Source organism: Chelonia mydas, chromosome 9 (genome assembly GCF_015237465.2).
Source record: "Chelonia mydas isolate rCheMyd1 chromosome 9, rCheMyd1.pri.v2, whole genome shotgun sequence".
Classification (NCBI taxonomy): Eukaryota; Metazoa; Chordata; order Testudines; family Cheloniidae; genus Chelonia; species Chelonia mydas.
The window spans coordinates 22832087-22850417 of record NC_057855.1 but is presented as its reverse complement, the minus strand read 5'-3'; the positions used below and the strand labels follow the sequence as shown (position 1 = coordinate 22850417).

Here is an 18331-nt window from a genome sequence, read left to right as displayed (position 1 = left end):
TGGGTTTGTGAGGCAGCTGTCCTCTCAGGGAGAAAGAACAGAAAGGACCAAAACATTCTAAAGTGGCAAAGCTTTGAAAATAAATACTTTGTTGAATCTGGGCTTACTGATTGAAATACTGTTATTTAAGTTGCCCCCCCCCTCCCCCCCCCCCCCCCCCCCCCCCCCCCCCCCCCCCCCCCCCCCCCCGCATACAGACTGAGCTTGATGACTCTGATTAAAACATTTGACTGGGAGAATTTAGCTGAGAATTTAGACCATAGTAGTTCACCTATTGCAAGGAATTCCTTTAACTTGTTATAAGTAAAAATGCTGTTTTCCTTGGTATTAAGACAATCCCAGATAGATTGGCATAGATTTAAGAGTTGGAGGTGAGGGGACACCCCAATTGCCCTAAACCTAGAACACGTGGCTTAGGGCAAGGAATTTTGAGTGAAAAACTATGAATGTTTTTACAAAAGGACTTTAATATGTATGGGATGGGGCAAAAAGGCAGCAGTAGAAAAGACAGTCTGAGAGTACTAGCTGGGTAAATTGAAAATGTTTGCTGGAGCCCTGCTGTGGGGATACATCTGTACAAAGCTTTTTTTGTTCTATCTATCTTTGTTCAAGGTAATAACAGGAACTCTGTGCATATTGTAAACAAAAATAGACTAGGAATGACCATCCTGGGTCTTTGTCCTCATTTTTCTTCTGAAAAATTTGTACTTCTCCAAGCAAATTGTTCCAGGCTGTCTGCACGCTGAGGAAGATGACACTACATCAGTTTTTGCTCTGTCCTTATTTTTACAGTTGCCTTCCTAACCATGAGGGCTAGAAACTTTTTTTTTTTAAATGAAATCTTAGATAATGGAGCACAATTTTGTGTCAAGGAGTAGCTTGTGCACTAAAAATGTTGTGGTCACAGAACAGTGGAATACACCAGGTTCTTCTTCTTGGCTTATGTTTATTTTAGTTTGTGATAGAGAATGTTTTCTCTGCCTTGCCTGCTGCTCTTTCCAGAAGTGCTGCCTAGGCTGGTCTGCAGCCTGTAATGGCCATGGATTTGGAACCAATGCCCACAATGGAGATTGCGTGGAGTTGCTGAGGATAAGGAATGAATCAGCAGTGTCATGCAAAAATAAAACACAACTTCCTCCAAATGTAATGGTATTTATTTTACTGTAGATATAAATTAAAAGCTAACATCATATTTCTGTTCAAAAATTTAAAAAATTAGTAGACAAATATTTTTCTTACGGAGATGGAAAATTAACACTTTTCTCAAGACTTTCATCCAAATATATTAACTTTGTTCACATTCTGAGTTACAACTAAGTAACTTAGTGAAATAAAATCAGGGGTGTGTGTGTATATATTTATTTTATAAGAACATTTTTAGGTAGATAGATATAATGTGTGATTTCTTTCATTTAAAAAATTCTACAGAGATTTATTTTTGGTGAAGGTTGACTAGTTAAAAGGCTTCGAATTCATTGCAATACAGTTTGTGTAGAAGAGTTATCACAATACTGATTGGAACTATTAATGCAATATTTTTTTCCATTTCAAATCTTTATATAAAAGCCAACATTAATCTTTTTAAATATTTGCTTCTTTCTCATTGAAAATTCCATTAGTAGACCCAGATTCTGTTCCAGATCCTTCTCCAGATTCTGACCATTGATTCTCTGACAAGCAGAAGTACTTCACTTTCAGGGGATGACCAGGAGTCCAAATGACACGGAGGTGGCATGAAATCATTTCCTGGAGAGCAGACAAAACCAAGGTTATCTCTACATTGTCTTTTTTGTTGATGAAAAGAGATTTCAGACAATATGTGTTTTTGTACCTGTGTTGGAATTTCATGTAGTACAACCGAGTAGTCAAAGTCAATCGAATCATCTTTAGTTATCTGGATGCACACAAAAGACAATGAAGAGGGTCAACCAAAATGAGACTAATGTTCAGAAGCAATTCTTCCTGGCTCCATTAGTACGGCCAGTTAGATATTTAATACATGCTGTAGCTTTTTGATTCATTGTGTGGGCTTTTCACACAGCTATGGATGGACTCTCCATCTCAAGCTCTGAACTAAGGAACACGCCCAACAGGATCTGTGTGTTTTCCCATCACTTCCTGTGCCCCCTCCTAGACCAGCATATAACACACACCTAAGCAAAAGCATAACCCTCCTTGAGACTTTCAGCCTTGCCCTTTCTTCCTCTCATATAGTAGGGGATATCCTACTATCCTCTCCCTTGAGCCCCAGACTTGTCACCTTCCCAAAGCAGTGGGGCTGCACCATCCCTGAGATCTATCCAGCTCAAAGATCCATTGTTCTTGAGTTATCTCTAGGAAGGTTTTTCTTTACTAGCAAATTAGGTCATGATGAAATATGACGTTGAGAGTTGTGGTAAAAACATGATGTAAAACGTAGCTCTTTGTTTAATAGTTGACATGATGCTAAACATGACTTGTCATAAGAACATAATGGCCATACTAGGTCAGAGCAATAGTCCATCTAGCCCAGTATCCTGTCTTCTGACAGTGGCCAATGCCTGGTGCTTCAGAGGGAATGAACAGAACAGGCAAACATCGAGTGATCCATCCCCTGTTACCCACTCGCAGCTTCTGGCAGTCAGAGGCTAGGGACACCCAGAGTGAGGGGTTGCATCCCTGACCATCTTGGCTAATAGCTGTTGATGGACCTATCCTCCATGAACTTATTTACTTCTCTTTTGAACACCATTATAGTTTTGGCCTTCACTACATCCACTGGCAATGAGTTCCACAGGTTGACTGTGTTGTGTAAATAAATACTTCCTTTGGTTTGTTTTAAACCTGCTGCCTATTAATTTCATTGGGTGACCCCTGGTTCGTGTGTTTATGTGAAGGAGTAAATAACACTTCCTTATTCACTTTAGCTAAGCCATTCATGATTTTATAGACCTGTCATGTCCCCCTTAATTGTTTCTTTTCCAAGTTGACTAGATCCAGTATTTTTAATCTCTTGTCATACGAAAGCTGTTCCGTACACTTAATAATTTTTGTTGCCCTTCTCTGTATCGTTTCCAATTCTAATATATCTCTTTTAAGATGGGGCAACCAGAATTGTATGCAGTATTCAAGGCATACCATGGATTTATATAATGGTATTATGATATTTTCTGTTTCATTATCTATCCTTTTCCTAATGGTTCCAAACATTCTGTTAGCTTTTTTGACTGCTGCTGCTCGTTCAGCTGATGTTTTCAGAGGACTGTCCACAACTCCAAGATCTATTTCTTGAGTGGCAAAAGCTAATTTAGATCCCACCTTGTGAGATCCTCTTGTAACTCTTCACAGTCTGCTCTGGACTTAACTATCATGAGTAATTTTGTATGTTCTGCAAATTTTGCCAGCTCACTGTTTACCCCTTTTTCCACATCAGTTATGAATATATTGAACAGCACTGGGCCCAGTACAGATCACTGGGGGACAGTACTATTTACCTCTCCCCATTCTGAAAACTGAACATTTATTCCTGCCCTTTGTTTCCTGTCTTTTAATCAGTTAACAGTCCATGAGAGGACCTTTCCTTTTATCCCGTGAGTGCTTACCTTGCTTAAGAGCCTTTAGTGAGGGACCTTGTCAAAGGCTTTGTGAAAGTCCAGGTACACTGTATTCACTGGGTCACTCTTGTCCACATGTTTATTGACCCTCTTAAAGACTCCAAATAGATTGGTGAGGCATGATTTCCCTTTACAAAAGCTGTGTTGACTTCTCCCCAATAAATGTGTCTGATAATTCTGTTCTTTACTATAGTATCAACCAATTTGCCTGATACTGGAGTTAGGCTTGCTGTTCTGTAATTGCCAGGATTGCCTCTGGAGCTGCAGGCACCAAGTACCACCTGTTGAAATGGCTAACTATGGCCATAGATGCTGAAGGCTATGTCTCCACTGGAGAGTTAACTTGGGGTTTGCTGCTAACTCCCCTCCATCCACACATAAAACCCTCTCACCCAAGTGTGGTGGTGTGTTTTCAGCCTGAGCTGGCTGTCCCTGCTGGGGCTGTCGGTTAAAGCTCAGATGCTGTTTTCACTTGAGCTGGTAACCTCACTTTGAAATGATGACATCAGCTAAATCACTCCAATGCTGATGGTCCTCCAGTGCGCTCCCACAATTTCTCCCATGTAACCAGAAGGAATGACAGTTTCTCCCACAATTCACTGGGAAAGCACCACGGCAGCTCATCTTACTTCAGCACAAAGAACCATGGCATGTGCCCCAAGAACTCCTAGTGATATACATGGCGGAGTGCAGCACCAGTGAGGACACAGTAACTTGGACATGGCTTTGCAGTTTGGCTGATCACACCTGGGCTAGGTGAATCCAAGATGCTCAGAGCTGGATGCTGCTCACCTGAGTTAACTTGGCAATAAAGACTTACTCCAGGTTCAAGAATTCTACCTCATCAACCACTTGAGGGTGCCACCGAAAAAAGGATCTTTCATCTTCCCATAGTTTGGGAAGCCTTCCCATAGCCTTTTCTTCTGAAAATCTGACCCTAAACACCCAGGACCAAAAACTAAACACAGTGTGCATACTGATCATAGAAATTAGAGATGGAAAAAACCTATTAGATCACAGATTCCATACCCTCCAGATACAAGATATAGTCCCCTGAGAGAGGGCAGGTCAAATATTCAACTGGCATTATACTTAAGCTTAGCTAAAAGGCCAAAAGACAACTGGAATGAGTTACTGTAATATGCTGACTTTATACTAACACGGGGTCAAATCCTCACTCTCATGTTTAGTCTTACAGAAATCAGTGGAGGTATTTGCATAAGTAAGGCAAGCAGGATTTGGCTCACACTTTGTACTAACATTTTTCAGATAAATTCTTGGACAAAATAAGTCATTTCTGATTGAAATACTTTCACTTTGGATACTGAGATCTTGTATGAATCTGATATTTGATAGTGATTATGAGTTCCTGATTGTTGGTCTGTTATGTATTGCTTATTGTGAGATGATGTGTTAACCTTGTAATGCAGATTTAATTTCAGCTTCACTTACCCACTGCTTCACATTCTTGACTTGTGCCATGAAATAGCCTAAGTTCTCTGTTGACTTTTCCCACATTAGGTAGCTGCTGCCAGCAACTGCCAAAGCCCACGCTGGCTCCAAGGCTGGTTCAATATTTCCATAGCTGTCTGAGAGGGGAAGTAAAAGACAGTGATGTAAAAATAATTCTGCTTTTACATCAGACACACCGGAAACCACTTTTGCACTGACATTGAATTATTCCCAGGAAGTAACTCTTTCCTCCATGTCTGTTTTGCAATATTGAATGGAGAGGGTAATGAACTGATAATAAGCTTATTGTAGATATAGAAATACAAAAGCATGGGCTGACCCTGGTGGAGTTGAGTTTAGCAAGCAACATTATCCACTGGGTCCCCACAGTGTAGAGTGAAATGGGAAACCCAATCTCCATGATGACAGAGTTAGGATGCGCCTATCCAGAGTGGGTGAATAACTGAGGCACATTATCACTCTATTTCCAGTATACAAATATTCTACTAGTCAGTCCCCTATGTGCCTCCTCTCAGTTGAGGGAACACCAGTGGCCTAAGAGACACTTGTTAATACTCTATGACTTCCCTAAAAGCAGCGAAAGAGTGGGTCTTTCATTGCAGAATTTTGTACAGAATTATGTGTCGTCGAATTGTACAGATATCTCTAGTCCATCATGTTGTCTTCATCCTGCAAAGCCCCAGCAAATTTTTTCAGAAATCTTCTGGAATGTTGGCCCCTTTTTAAAATCTCTTTGTTTTAAAGCTGCTATTGTCAAAATAAATATCTTTAAAAGAAGTTTGTGCATATTTGCTTGATTTTTGTAGTGGTTACAAAAACTGTTTAGCACAAAAATTTAAAATAATGACTGAAAGGGAATGTACCGGGAATATCATTTCCAATGAGTGGTTTGGTTTGTTGCCTCATTTTTTTGTAAAAGCTGTAGTCATCTTCTCGGGTTTGCTTCTGATCTTTGGTATATGTGCAGTTTATATTAACGGCAGGTCGAGGTTTCCTCTTCAGGTAGAACACTGTAGCAAGGCAAGTCCCAACGTTTTGCTAAAAACATAAATATCAAAGCTATTATCTTTCACTCCATGTCTTTATGTGCATGCAGCATGTTTTCAAAACAAAACAAAAAAACTCCATTGTGTTAATCTCTGAGGCAAAGCATATACGGTTGGCATGTTATGTGAAACTATATAGGATGTGTATAGGGTTAGGAGTATTGGGGCAAAACACCTATGATTTATCAGTTATTGCTTTTGCATCTCTTGAAGTAAACAGTGTTCAGAAAAAATACAATCAGACCTGTCCTGAGCAACAGACAGAAATTAGTTGCTTAACAGAGCTGGTCTTCTAGTACAGGGGAGCAGAGCTGTCCACGGTACCCTTGGGGATACTTTGGGATCATCTCTCTCAGAACAGGAGATTAACTGATAAGAGAGGTCTTTTGGACAGGTTTTCCCTGTATCATAAACATGGACTTTATTCAGAGAAGAGCCAGGGATTCATTTTAAAAATCATTCTGTATGGTGTAGATCTGCCTGTAATGGAATCCCAGATGCATATGGTGAAATCAGTAATGATAAGTCCCCAGTGGAGTGTAAGTGCAGTGAGGGTTATAATTTCAACAAATTCATCAGGTACGTATTCAGATTTTGGAGCGTGGACACCACAGGAGATACATTTGGATAATGAGGGCCATACTGTGCCATTGATTTTGACATCAGTAGGAAGTTTGACTTAAAAGCTTGATGGGACAATATAGCTCCAGGTCAGGATTATCCTCCTCAGGCATTGAGCCAAATAAACCCTATGAAGGGTCCACTCACAAAAGCATTGAAATGAGCTGTATTTTTAGGGGTAAGTATTGTACTTTGTGTAGGAAGGACCATCTTACATTACAAACTTACGCTGCTTTTGTAGTCTTCTGTAGTGAACTGCAGGTAGTACTTATGGCCAATTCCTGGGATAGTCTAGAAGTGAAAGAAACAGGATCTTTATAAAAGGGGAAGTTCAGATTGTATTTTAGCACAGATTGTTCTGGTTGCGTAGGTAGGTCATCATTAAAATATTTACTGATTATTGCTAAATACAGTATTCAGGTGATAGCAGGGAAACCCATGCTGTGGCTTACCCTTGTATCCAGTGTGGGCACTACAATATGATATTATGGACAAGACAGCGATGCATTATTAGAGGTGGTGTCTGGGGTCACTTTTGCCTTGCTTTGACTGTCCAATCTGAAATTAAAGATCGCATGGTACTACTTGAAATGATGAGGGGATAACCTGAGTGCCCTAATGACTATTTCTGCTCTTATTAAAACCAGTTTTATAATGTCCATGCTACGAATTAGCACACAGGACCTGATCCAGCTCCCAGTAATGGAAATAGAAAGATTCACATTGACTTCAATAACAGCAGCAGCTGATCCATAAATGGCTGTTTTATTTGCTTACACAATAACTACTACGCTTAACTCTTTAAAAGATTTAGATATAAAGCATTACAGAGAAAGGCACCATCTACATTACTAACACCAATGCCCAGACACTGCTCATAAGACCAGAGGTGAGCTGGAGCCGGTTCGCACCAGTTTGCTAGAACCGGTGTTAAATTTAGAAGCCCTTTTAGAACCAGTTGTTCTGCAAGGGACAACCGGTTCTAAAAGGGCTTCTAAATTTAACCGGCCAAAAGTGGCGCCTTAGGCACCGACTCCACGGGTGCTCCAGCCCTGGAGCACCCAAGGGGAAAATTTAGTGGGTGCAGAGCACCCACCGGCAGCTCCCCGCCCGGCCCCAGCTCACCTCACCTCCACTCCGCCTCCTCTCCTGAACGCGCCACCCCGCTCTGCTTCTCCGCCCCCCACCAGGCTTACCGCGAATCAGCTGTTCGCGCGGGAAGCCAGGGCGGGCTGAGAAGCAAGCCGTGGCTTCCCACTCAGGCCCAGGGAGGCGGAGGTGAGCTGGGGCGGGGGGAAGGGGGGACACGAGGAGGGCCGCCTGCACCGCAGCAGGTAACCGGGGGGAGGGGGCGGCGGCGCAGGGGAACCGCTCCCCGCCCCAGCTCACCTCCGCCACCCTCGGCCTGAGCAGGAAGCCGCGGCTTGCTGCTCAGTCCTCCCCAGCTTCCCGCTGAACAGCTGATTTGCGGGAAGCCAGGGGAGGGGGCGGAGAAGCAGAGTGGGGCGGTGGGTTCGGGGAGGAGACGGAGGTGAGCTGGGGCCGAGTGCGGGGTGGGGGGCTGCTGGTGGGTGCTCTGCACCCACCAAATTTTCCCCGTGGAGTCGGCGCCTAAGGCGCCACTTTTGATGTGATCAGTGGGGGGAGCGGCTGCTCCCCCTGCTCCCCCCCCAAGCTATGCTCCCCTGCCCCTAGGAGCCAGAGGGACCTGCTGGATGCTTCCTGGGAGCTGCCCCAGGTAAGCACCGCTGGGACTCCCCCCCCCTCCTTGCCCTCCCTGGCAGGTGCCTCTGGCTCTTAGGGGTGGGGTGGGCACCCACTACGGTGGCCCACGAGACCCTCCTGCCTGGTTCTGGGGGCAGACAGGGGAGGGGGGTGGATGGGGCAGGGGTCCTGGGGCGGGGGCGTCAAGGAACACGGGGGGGTTGGATGGGGCAGGAGTCTTGGGGGGCGGAGGTGGGCAACGACCCCCTTGTGGGGTGAGGTGGGAACCCGTTGTTAAGATTTTGGCAGTTCTTCACTGCATAAGACCCATTTTTATTTAAACATGGAGCTTGAACTAGCTTTGAAAGGGGTGTAATTTGGTGCATATATTTTTAGAAAGATGTTTGATTCTCCCTCCGTGCTTCAGAAATTTAGTTATTCCCCATTTCTACTCGAAGCAAAACTGTGCCAACTGAGCCAGCTTTAAAAATCAGCATAGTGTGAAACTAAATTCTGCTGTTCTTTCTCCATTGAATTTGTTCAACCTATCAGAAACAAAACTTAATAGTAGCACCACTTCTACTATGAAAATAGGTTCTATTTTAGTCCCAGCTATGAGCAATGGAAACCAGATGCAGTCAGGGGGAGCACAAATATGTATATACATTTGTTACAGAACAATACAAATTGCTACTAAGGACCCTATCCGGCCCAAAGACATCTATGCAGCTTCAAGTCTGCAAAGGCCCTGCCAGTCTGCAAATGTTTCTGCTAACCTACAGTCATTGACTCTGCTGCTTATTCTGAAGGGCCATGGAAACCAATTTCAACTTTGTGCCTGCCTTTGTCTGTTCTATTCCCAGGGCACAGTCATACATGGTCGCTGCATTCCCAATGACCTAGAAACCAGGTGAGTTCTTCCTCGGCTGACTTTCAGATGGATCTCTGTCAGGAAGAGGTGATGATCACTGGACAGAAGATTCTTCCCTTCTCATTATACTGAATGCCAAATCAGTGTGAGTCCACTCTGAATTATAATCAATTATTACTGATAATACTGTGATCACAGAGTAGCAAAGTAGAGTGTGCAAAGACTACTTCCGTCACTTTATCAGAAATAATGTTCTCTAAAAATGTAACCCAGACTTCCATTTGATTATGGTTTTTCATGTGATAGATAACTAAAAAGGACATGTTTGACAAAGATAAAAGCAGAAACCTTCCGAAACAACTGTTAGATATGGACATCAGGCTGATTCACATTGAAAGTGCATACAGCCTAAGAGCTGTCTTTGCAGCAGTCCTGCAAAGACTTGTGTATGTACTTAACTTTATGCACCCACCAGTAGTCTCATTGACATCAGTCGGGTTCTGCTCATGGTGCATAAGATTAAGCACATGTATAAGTCTTTGCAGGATCTGGGCCTTAGAGAGGTGATGAAGAAAGATGCAAGTATGTTCATGAATCATTCTGCCTGGCTGTGTGTAGTCTCCAAAATTAATTCAGAGTGTGTATCATGTAGCTTATATATTTTACTGAAAAGTTAGAAAAAACAAAACATTGGTCTGAAGACGGTATGGGAGTACAATACTGGGCACAGCATTCCATCCCAAACTTTGGAGCTTAGATTAAGGAATGTTCTAAAGCCAAGGTAGTACAGATTAAGATTCTGTTCTGAAGAGGCTGATAGTCTAGATTCAAAAGAATGAAACTCACATCTTCAGATCAGTGCTGGAAAGACCAGGTGGAGTTTTTAAACATAGGCAACAGGGGTTCCCTTAATTACATACAGTTTAGATGTCTGTCATGTTGCACACTGATTTACAAGTGAAGACTGAGGCTGTCATCCCTGAAGATGCTAGCAGGTAAGAGACTCTCAAATCTCATCAGAAGTTTCAGTTCCTAAAAGCTATGACTGAAACAAAAAAGATTCAATTCTTGCGGAGTGGAAATAACCGATGGTACCACAGTTACCACACAGGTTCAGGAGACTTTTGAAAACTGGAAAATTTGAGCACAGAGGAGCTGGAATTATTTGTAAAGTGGGGGTGCTGAAAGCCAATGAACCAAACTGTGAACCCTGTATATGATGGAAATCACTTCAAGCCAGAGGGCACTGCAGCACCCCTACTTCCATCACCTATGTCTGAGTGTACACATCTGAAATTGTGGCATTTTTCAGATCTGCAAATCTTGTCACCGTGGTTTAACATTGCAGTCCTTCATGATGATGATTGCTGACTGAAATGGTTCAGTAAGATTCCTCAGTGGATCTTTACAGAAACACTTCAACTAACAAGCTCTAATTCTGATGTGGTCTGCTTAACCACAGAATATTTGGGACAAAGTGCACTGAAGTTGCACAGAAACAAATATTTTAGGGTCAGATTCTGAAAAACGCTATCATGAATAGTCCCATTGTACCACTCAAAGTAGTAAGTACTAAGCCTGGTAAGAAGTATTTGCAGGATCTGCTCCTTCCTTTGCTAGTTAATCACTTATCCTCCCACCAACTTTTGTCTTTTTCATTTTTTGCAAGCAGGGAGTTGGAATGGTTTGGGACCTAGTGAACATATACAGGTAAAGGGTGTTTACAAATTAGTTATCTGTTGAAGTCTTGTTTGTCAATTAATATTTTGCATCAGTTAAATGGCTGGCATGTTTGCACATTTTTCTTTGATAAAATCAATTATAAGAAAATCAAACCAAATAAATCTATTTGGATGTTGTCATACAGATTTTCCCTTAAGGGGTTGTCTATATTGCAGTGCCTAATTATTTTATTTGAGAGTGCTAGTTGTTTACCAAATGTGTGTGTTTAAATGTAAAGGTAAATTACTGTATGATAGCAAAAATTACTACAATTTGTTAATCTTATATTTGTTTTGCATGTGATCCTCTCCAAGTGAACAGTGAAAAGAATTCTGGCTGTTTGTACAGTGTTAGAGGTTAGAACCTTGAGCAGGTGTGCACATATTTTACTTATCCAAACTTGGCTCTCCTTTTACACACACACACACACACACTTTTTTTTCTCCAGGCAACTATTACTATCAAATGTTTGTAAAAGTTTACTAGGAGAGCAAAGCTGTGGGCCTGGCATCTGCCCTATGTATATACATGTGGTTATATATTTCAGATAAGAGGCGACAGTGGATTAGCCACTTACACAACTTTAAAATAAGCTTGTTTGGCCTCAAAGGGCAGGGAGACTGAATGTTGACCCTCATAATCTGCTTTTCTTTTCTTTTTCCCTTCCACTTTGAGCCCTAGCTAACAAAGTGTTGTCCTTTTGATCTACTCAACCATCAAGTCAAAATGACAAAGGCTATTAAATGAACAGGCATTCTTAGTATAGTAACAAAGTAGCTGCCTGGAGTTTTATGAGCGACTTATGAAGGTGTTATAAGTGTTTGTGGCATGGAAACCAAGACCCAGTATTGGGAGGGATTGAGCACCCTGTGGGAGGCACTCAGCACTAAGGAGAGATGGGCCCTATGTCAGCTTGCAATTTAGCCTTAAAGGGACACAGGGAATTATTTCCATATATTGCATAGCAGAAAAAATATTTTAGGGTCCTGTGTTAACACAGATAACATGAAATAATTACCACCAAGGGGATTATAATACTTTTAAAATAGAAGAAATGGGGGTTTGAGACTGCCATTGACAGTGAGTGGGGGGGACTTCTGAACCCTTGGGGAACCTCGTTAAAGTCACTGCAGCCTTGCAGAGATGCAGCAGTCTGCCTGCATGCTTTGAAGCTTAAAATACTTGCAGTAGCCACTATGTAGTTAATCCAAAACTTCCCTATCAGAAATGTCCTAAGTCATATAATAAATGCTGTGTTTTTCCTTCCACGATGCTTATCCTTAATGGTGGCCTCATCCCTTTCTGTCTTTTGAGAAACATTTTCATTGTATTATTATTACTACTGAGATAACTTTAAGTATGACAATCAAATTTCATGACAAAAACTGCAGTAGTTTCATTTTACTTGTTTAAAATAAATATTAATGAAAGAAATAAAATCTATCATAATTTTGTATATATCTGTTATGTAAATATAGAATTATATGCTTCTTTGAAATGGATGTAATCTCTTTATTTGTAACTATGCCATCTGGTACATGGGTTTTTAGAAAATTTTCAAGGGTGAGCTGCAAAGCTAAAGTACAAACTGACTTAAGTAAAGAAAGATGTGTTGAAAGATTTCCCTATCAACACAACGGGGGCAGCATCTGGCACAGAAATAAGTTTTTATTTAACTAGCCTTTTTAAAATTCTTCCTTTCCTGCCTTCTATGAAAAGATTTTCACTGTCTTCACTTTCACTCTCACTTCAAGGTTAGCTGATGATATCCCAGAATGCATTATTACATGACCCCAAGACCATGGGTCTAAATGAGACCTCCAGGATATAGGACATCAAACAATGTATGCTGGGTTATTGTCAGCCAACCAGGAAGTCTCTGAAGGATTTCAGAAGAGGAAAGAAAATAATTTAACGGTTTAAGTTGACATTTCTCTGCTGAATGTCTGGGCTGAGGGATACCTAGCTTATTGTTGGGATAAACTTCATCCAACTTCCATGATAGATTTTCAGTTCTCAATATACTAGAATAGCTGCTTTAGAAAGGTTCTAGACAGGACTGCCAAGTATCATGCACCTTGTGTGACATACATACACCTACCAGCCCTGTCATTATCCCTGCAAACTAACTGAGATGTCAAGTGTTCTGCTGGGCTGTGGGGATAGCCAGCAACTGTTACTCCTGGCTCTGTCACGCTGCTCCCACGGCCGACTCCCCGCTGGGAAGGAGCAGCCAGCAATAATGGCAGCAGCAACTATGGGAACAGAAGGTGAAAGGGGCATAATATTGGCCCCAGGTTTCCCCCAATCTTTGCACTGACTTCAGTGGGTTCTGGATCAGGCCCAGACTTAATTAAAACAAAGTATCAGTCATACACAATGATCATCATTCTTATAATTGTAAGAAAATTAAAAAATACTTGTTCTTCTCGGGCCAGGAAATGTATGTTTCTTTGTAGCCCCTAAAGAGTTAACTTTTCTTCCGTTGTCTTTCATTTAGAGTAAAGATTTCTAACACAGGAAATTATACTGTTCAGCATCCTGATACATTTCTGGAGAGACAGCTCAACCCTTAGAACTATACGCTCTAATAATGCATGACACTGGAATTTGAGCAAGTGCTGCGGCTTGGTCAAAAGATTAGGAAGTTTTACCTTTGTTGTCAGTTTCCCTTTTCCCATTCAAATACAACTTTCTAAAATTATGGGGCAGGGCTGGAATCTAATCATAGGTTTTATAAAACTTTTTTCTACTATATTTTGGACATAAACTACTTAAGTGTTTGTTTAAGCCAGGAGCACAAAATGAAACGGAGATAAGATTTCAAGGTTTTTAAGTAGGAAATCAATTAATTCATAACATACATTTAGTGTATCCATATCAAATTCTGTTACAAATATTGCTATCAAAAGAAGCAGGGAGGTCATTTAACTAAGTGTATTAGAATGTATTAGCCCTGTTTACATGTCTCCTTATTAATTTGCTTTTCTCTGGCCAGGCGGGCTAGAGCGATTCTCTGTAAAATCCACTCAAAGCTGCTCCTGAGTGTCAGTGTTTTTGGATATTGCTTCAGTGTTGTACCTGATATGGTGGATTGTGAGGGCAGAATTTTAAACTTGAAGTGATTCAGGCTGTGGCCAGCCTCTAGGAAGGAAAAGATGACCCACCGAGGGGAACGAAACATACCTGTGTTTTCAAAGCACTGGTTTCTCTCAACATAGTGGTCTCAGACCAAACTTTGTCAATTTCAAAACCTTGCTTTTGACAGAGTCCCAGAGCTGGAACCTTTAACCTGTCTGCATGCTCTCTTAGGCCTGTCTGTTTTATGATTGGCAACTAAGAAACAGCATCAAGAGGTAAAAATGTAAGGCACATAGGACGGTTAGTGTTTTGAGCTACATGGTAGCTTGAGGATTGTCCCAGCCTATTTACAAAGTCTTGAAAGCTGCCAAGAACCAGCACCAATTTAATTTCAGATGATCTAAAATCCTACCACATCCCCACCCCTTGACTTTAGATTTCTTTCAAGGCACAAACGTGTTACACTGAAGAGTCACTCTGCTCACCTTCCACTAGCTTTAAGCATAGGACTTTCGTTGTGTGCAAAATGTCATTTTATGTATGTTCCAGAAGAGGCTGACACCAAGGTAATATCTATTTAACATAAATGGAGAAATAAGAGCTAAGGCTGGAAGCACTGACCTAGATTTCTTGGTTAGCCCATAACACGCTAGAACGTAAAAGCATGCCCAGGGGCTACGCCCATTTCTATCAGACACCATTGATTTCAGTACGATTAATGGCCATAGGGCAATAGGTGTTCTCCTTTGTTGCACCTTTTATTCTCTTACAGGATACTGAAATTGTTCATTTAATCCAAAATATAATCTAAACTCTACAAGTTTAAGGAAGTAGATGATTTTTCTCTCTTGCAGTCATAGCAAAAGATACTATAATCACATATACACTGTAAACCCTTTCTGCCAGTGCAGTTACTCATTTAGCAGCCTTAGTATTCTATGTTTGCAAGATGAAGATTGAAGCAACACAAGAGGCCATTGTACTTTCCAGCAGAAAATTCTTTGGAAACATGGAGTTTGGAAGCAGTTTAGGTATTTTTTTTTTGTTAAAAATTAAGCGTTAGCATAAAAATTAGCATGAGGTTTGCTAAATCTGAAGAGAATTCACAGTTGCCGTGACAAATAGACTATTTCACTAGGGACCAGGGCATTTTAAGAGCTGTTTTAATGTTAATGAAGTGTGTAGTAGACTGCCTGCCTTTGTTTTTCTGGGCTGGTTTGGTCACAGAGTTGATGAATAGTTTAACTCTGTATGTACTGGCTATTGAAGTGCTTCTAGACATATTCAGGGGCTAGCACTGACCATTTGGGAAATGGCTGCTATTCTAGCAGCTCGCTCAGGAGCCCGTGGCCAGGAGTGTAATTCGTAATTTATTAGAAGATTTGCTGCTTGGGAGTACCAGTGGGCACATTTGAGGGGGGTATATTGGTCCCTCTCATAGCCCTTCTTTCACCTTTCCTTTGGAAGTGGTTCCTCCGGCCCTCCTGTCTCCCTTTGCTTGTCTCCTTTACACCATCCAGCCCCTGACACACAAGAATACTAAATCCAAGTCTTTTTCCATCGTCTCCCTATGAAAACAGCTGAGGTGTCAGGGTCTGAAATGTGTGCATTGTGCTATTTGCAAGTGGGCTCAGTGTATTACTCTTTGCTGTGTGCATTATCCCAGTACCACACACTCGGTGCAATGCCTTTTTCTCTGTGTATTATCCAGGGAACAAGTGGGCTAGCGGCATTGCCTCTGTGTGTTACCCTGAGCACCAGCGGACTCTGTGTAATACCCTTTGCTCGGTGTGTTACCAGGGAACAAGTGGGCTCCAGAGTCGGGTATTGCCCTTTGCTCTGTGCGTTGTCCAGGCACCAGCAGGCTCCAGGCACTGCCCTTTGCTCGGTGTGGTATGTGGGCTCGGTGCAGTACCCAGGCACTCCCTGGGTCAGGGCTCTGCCTTTTGCTCAGTGCAGTACCCGGGCTCCGGCATTGCCCTTTGCTCGGTTCGGTACCCGGGCACCAGCGGGCTCGGTGCATTGCCCTTTGCTCGGTGCGGTACCTGTGCACCAGCTGGCTCGGTGCATTGCCCTTTGCTCGGTGCGGTACCCGGGCACCAGCTGGCTCGGTGCATTGCCCTTTGCTCGGTGCGGTACCCGGGCACCAGCGGGCTCGGTGCATTGCCCTTTGCTCGGTGCGGTACCCGGGCACCAGCGGGCTCCGGCATTGCCCTTTGCTCGGTGCGGTACCCGGGCACCAGCGGGCTCGGTGCATTGCCCTTTGCTCGGTGCGGTACCCGGGCACCAGCGGGCTCGGTGCATTGCCCTTTGCTCGGTGCGGTCCCCGGGCACCAGCGGGCTCGGTGCATTGCCCTTTGCTCGGTGCGGTACCCGGGCACCAGCGGGCTCGGTGCATTGCCCTTTGCTCGGTGCGGTACCCGGGCACCAGCGGGCTCGGTGCATTGCCCTTTGCTCGGTGCGGTACCCGGGCACCAGCTGGCTCGGTGCATTGCCCTTTGCTCGGTGCGGTACCCGGGCACCAGCGGGCTCGGTGCATTGCCCTTTGCTCGGTGCGGTACCCGGGCACCAGCTGGCTCGGTGCATTGCCCTTTGCTCGGTGCGGTACCCGGGCACCAGCGGGCTCGGTGCATTGCCCTTTGCTCGGTGCGGTACCCGGGCACCAGCGGGCTCCGGCATTGCCCTTTGCTCGGTGCGGTACCCGGGCACCAGCGGGCTCGGTGCATTGCCCTGTGCTCGGTGCGGTACCCGGGCACCAGCGGGCTCGGTGCATTGCCCTTTGCTCGGTGCGGTACCCGGGCACCAGCGGGCTCGGTGCATTGCCCTTTGCTCGGTGCGGTACCCGGGCACCAGCGGGCTCGGTGCATTGCCCTTTGCTCGGTGCGGTACCCGGGCACCAGCGGGCTCGGTGCATTGCCCTTTGCTCGGTGCGGTACCCGGGCACCAGCTGGCTCGGTGCATTGCCCTTTGCTCGGTGCGGTACCCGGGCACCAGCGGGCTCGGTGCATTGCCCTTTGCTCGGTGCGGTACCCGGGCACCAGCTGGCTCGGTGCATTGCCCTTTGCTCGGTGCGGTACCCGGGCACCAGCGGGCTCGGTGCATTGCCCTTTGCTCGGTGCGGTACCCGGGCACCAGCTGGCTCGGTGCATTGCCCTTTGCTCCGGGCGGTACCTGGATACTCCCCGGCTCGGGGCTCTGCCCTTTGTTCTGTGCAGTACCCAGGCACCAGCAGGCTCTGGAGTTGCCCTTTACTCGGTGCGGTACCCAGGGAACAAGAGGGCTCGGGGCGCTGCCCTGTGCTCGGTGCGGTACCCGGGCACTCCCCAGCTCGGGGCGCTGCCCTGTGCTCGGTGCGGTACCCGGGCACTCCCCAGCTCGGGGCGCTGCCCTGTGCTCGGTGCGGTACCCGAACGCTGCGCTTTGCTCGGTGCGGTACCCGACGCTCCCCGGCTCGGCGCGCCGCGCTGCCCGGCCGTCCCTTACCTTGAGTGTGGCTTTCCGGACCTGTCCCAGCGCCCGCAGCGCGCTGGGCGACCCCAGGCGGTAGTTGAGATAGTGCAGCGCCACCCGGGCCGCCTGCCCGGCCAGGCGGTTGGAGACTTGCAGCTCTCCGTCTGCCCGGGGCGGCGAGGGGCCCTCACCCCACGCCAGAGGCAGCAGGAGCAGGAGCAGAAGGGGGCCGAGCCGGGCTGCGCTTCGCCGCTGCATGCTCAGCTATGCCGGCTGCTCGAGGTGCTGCGCGTCCAGAAGCTGCTCCGCACTGAGCCCGCAAGCGCCAGTACAAATAGCGAGGGTAGGGCCGGCTCCCCGCCCCTCCTGCCCCGGCTGTCAGTGCCGGGAAGCGCTCGAGCACCACCAAGGAGGCTCCGTCCAGTCTCCGGTGGCGACTTCTTGCCTTCCCCTTTTCCCGCCCCCGGCCTCCCTCCCTTTCCTTCCCTCCTGCCCGAGCTCCTTCCGTGAGTCCTCCCGCCTGTCCCTCTCTCCTTGCCCCCAGAACCTTTCTCCTTCCCCCCTTCACCTTAAACCCTTCCCCTGTTTCTTGCCTCTTCTCTGTCTCTTCTCCAACCCTCCCTCCTTTTCTCTCCTCCCTGCCTTCTGCCTCTCATTCTTCCCCCTTTCCTTCCTCTGCTCAGCCTTCACCCCCAGAGCGCCCAGCCTGCTTGGGAGGGAGGCAGATCTCAACTCGCCCAGTTTGCACTCCCAAAGGCTTTCGGGTGCTG

The 18331-nt window shown here is 45.2% G+C and overlaps 1 protein-coding gene across 1 annotated transcript; it reads right to left on the bottom strand.

Moving 5' to 3' along the window:
* Positions 1–1136: 1136 nt before the first annotated feature.
* Positions 1137–18226, bottom strand: RARRES1 (retinoic acid receptor responder 1). The gene is made up of 6 exons (XM_007063099.4): positions 17595–18226; positions 6962–7024; positions 5930–6104; positions 5046–5182; positions 1832–1894; positions 1137–1746 (listed from the first exon to the last, which is right to left on the bottom strand). The coding sequence occupies exons 1-6, from the start codon at positions 17817–17819 to the stop codon at positions 1582–1584; spliced, it is 828 nt and encodes a 275-aa protein (XP_007063161.1). The 5' UTR covers positions 17820–18226; the 3' UTR covers positions 1137–1581.
* Between the last annotated feature and the right edge of the window lie 105 nt (positions 18227–18331).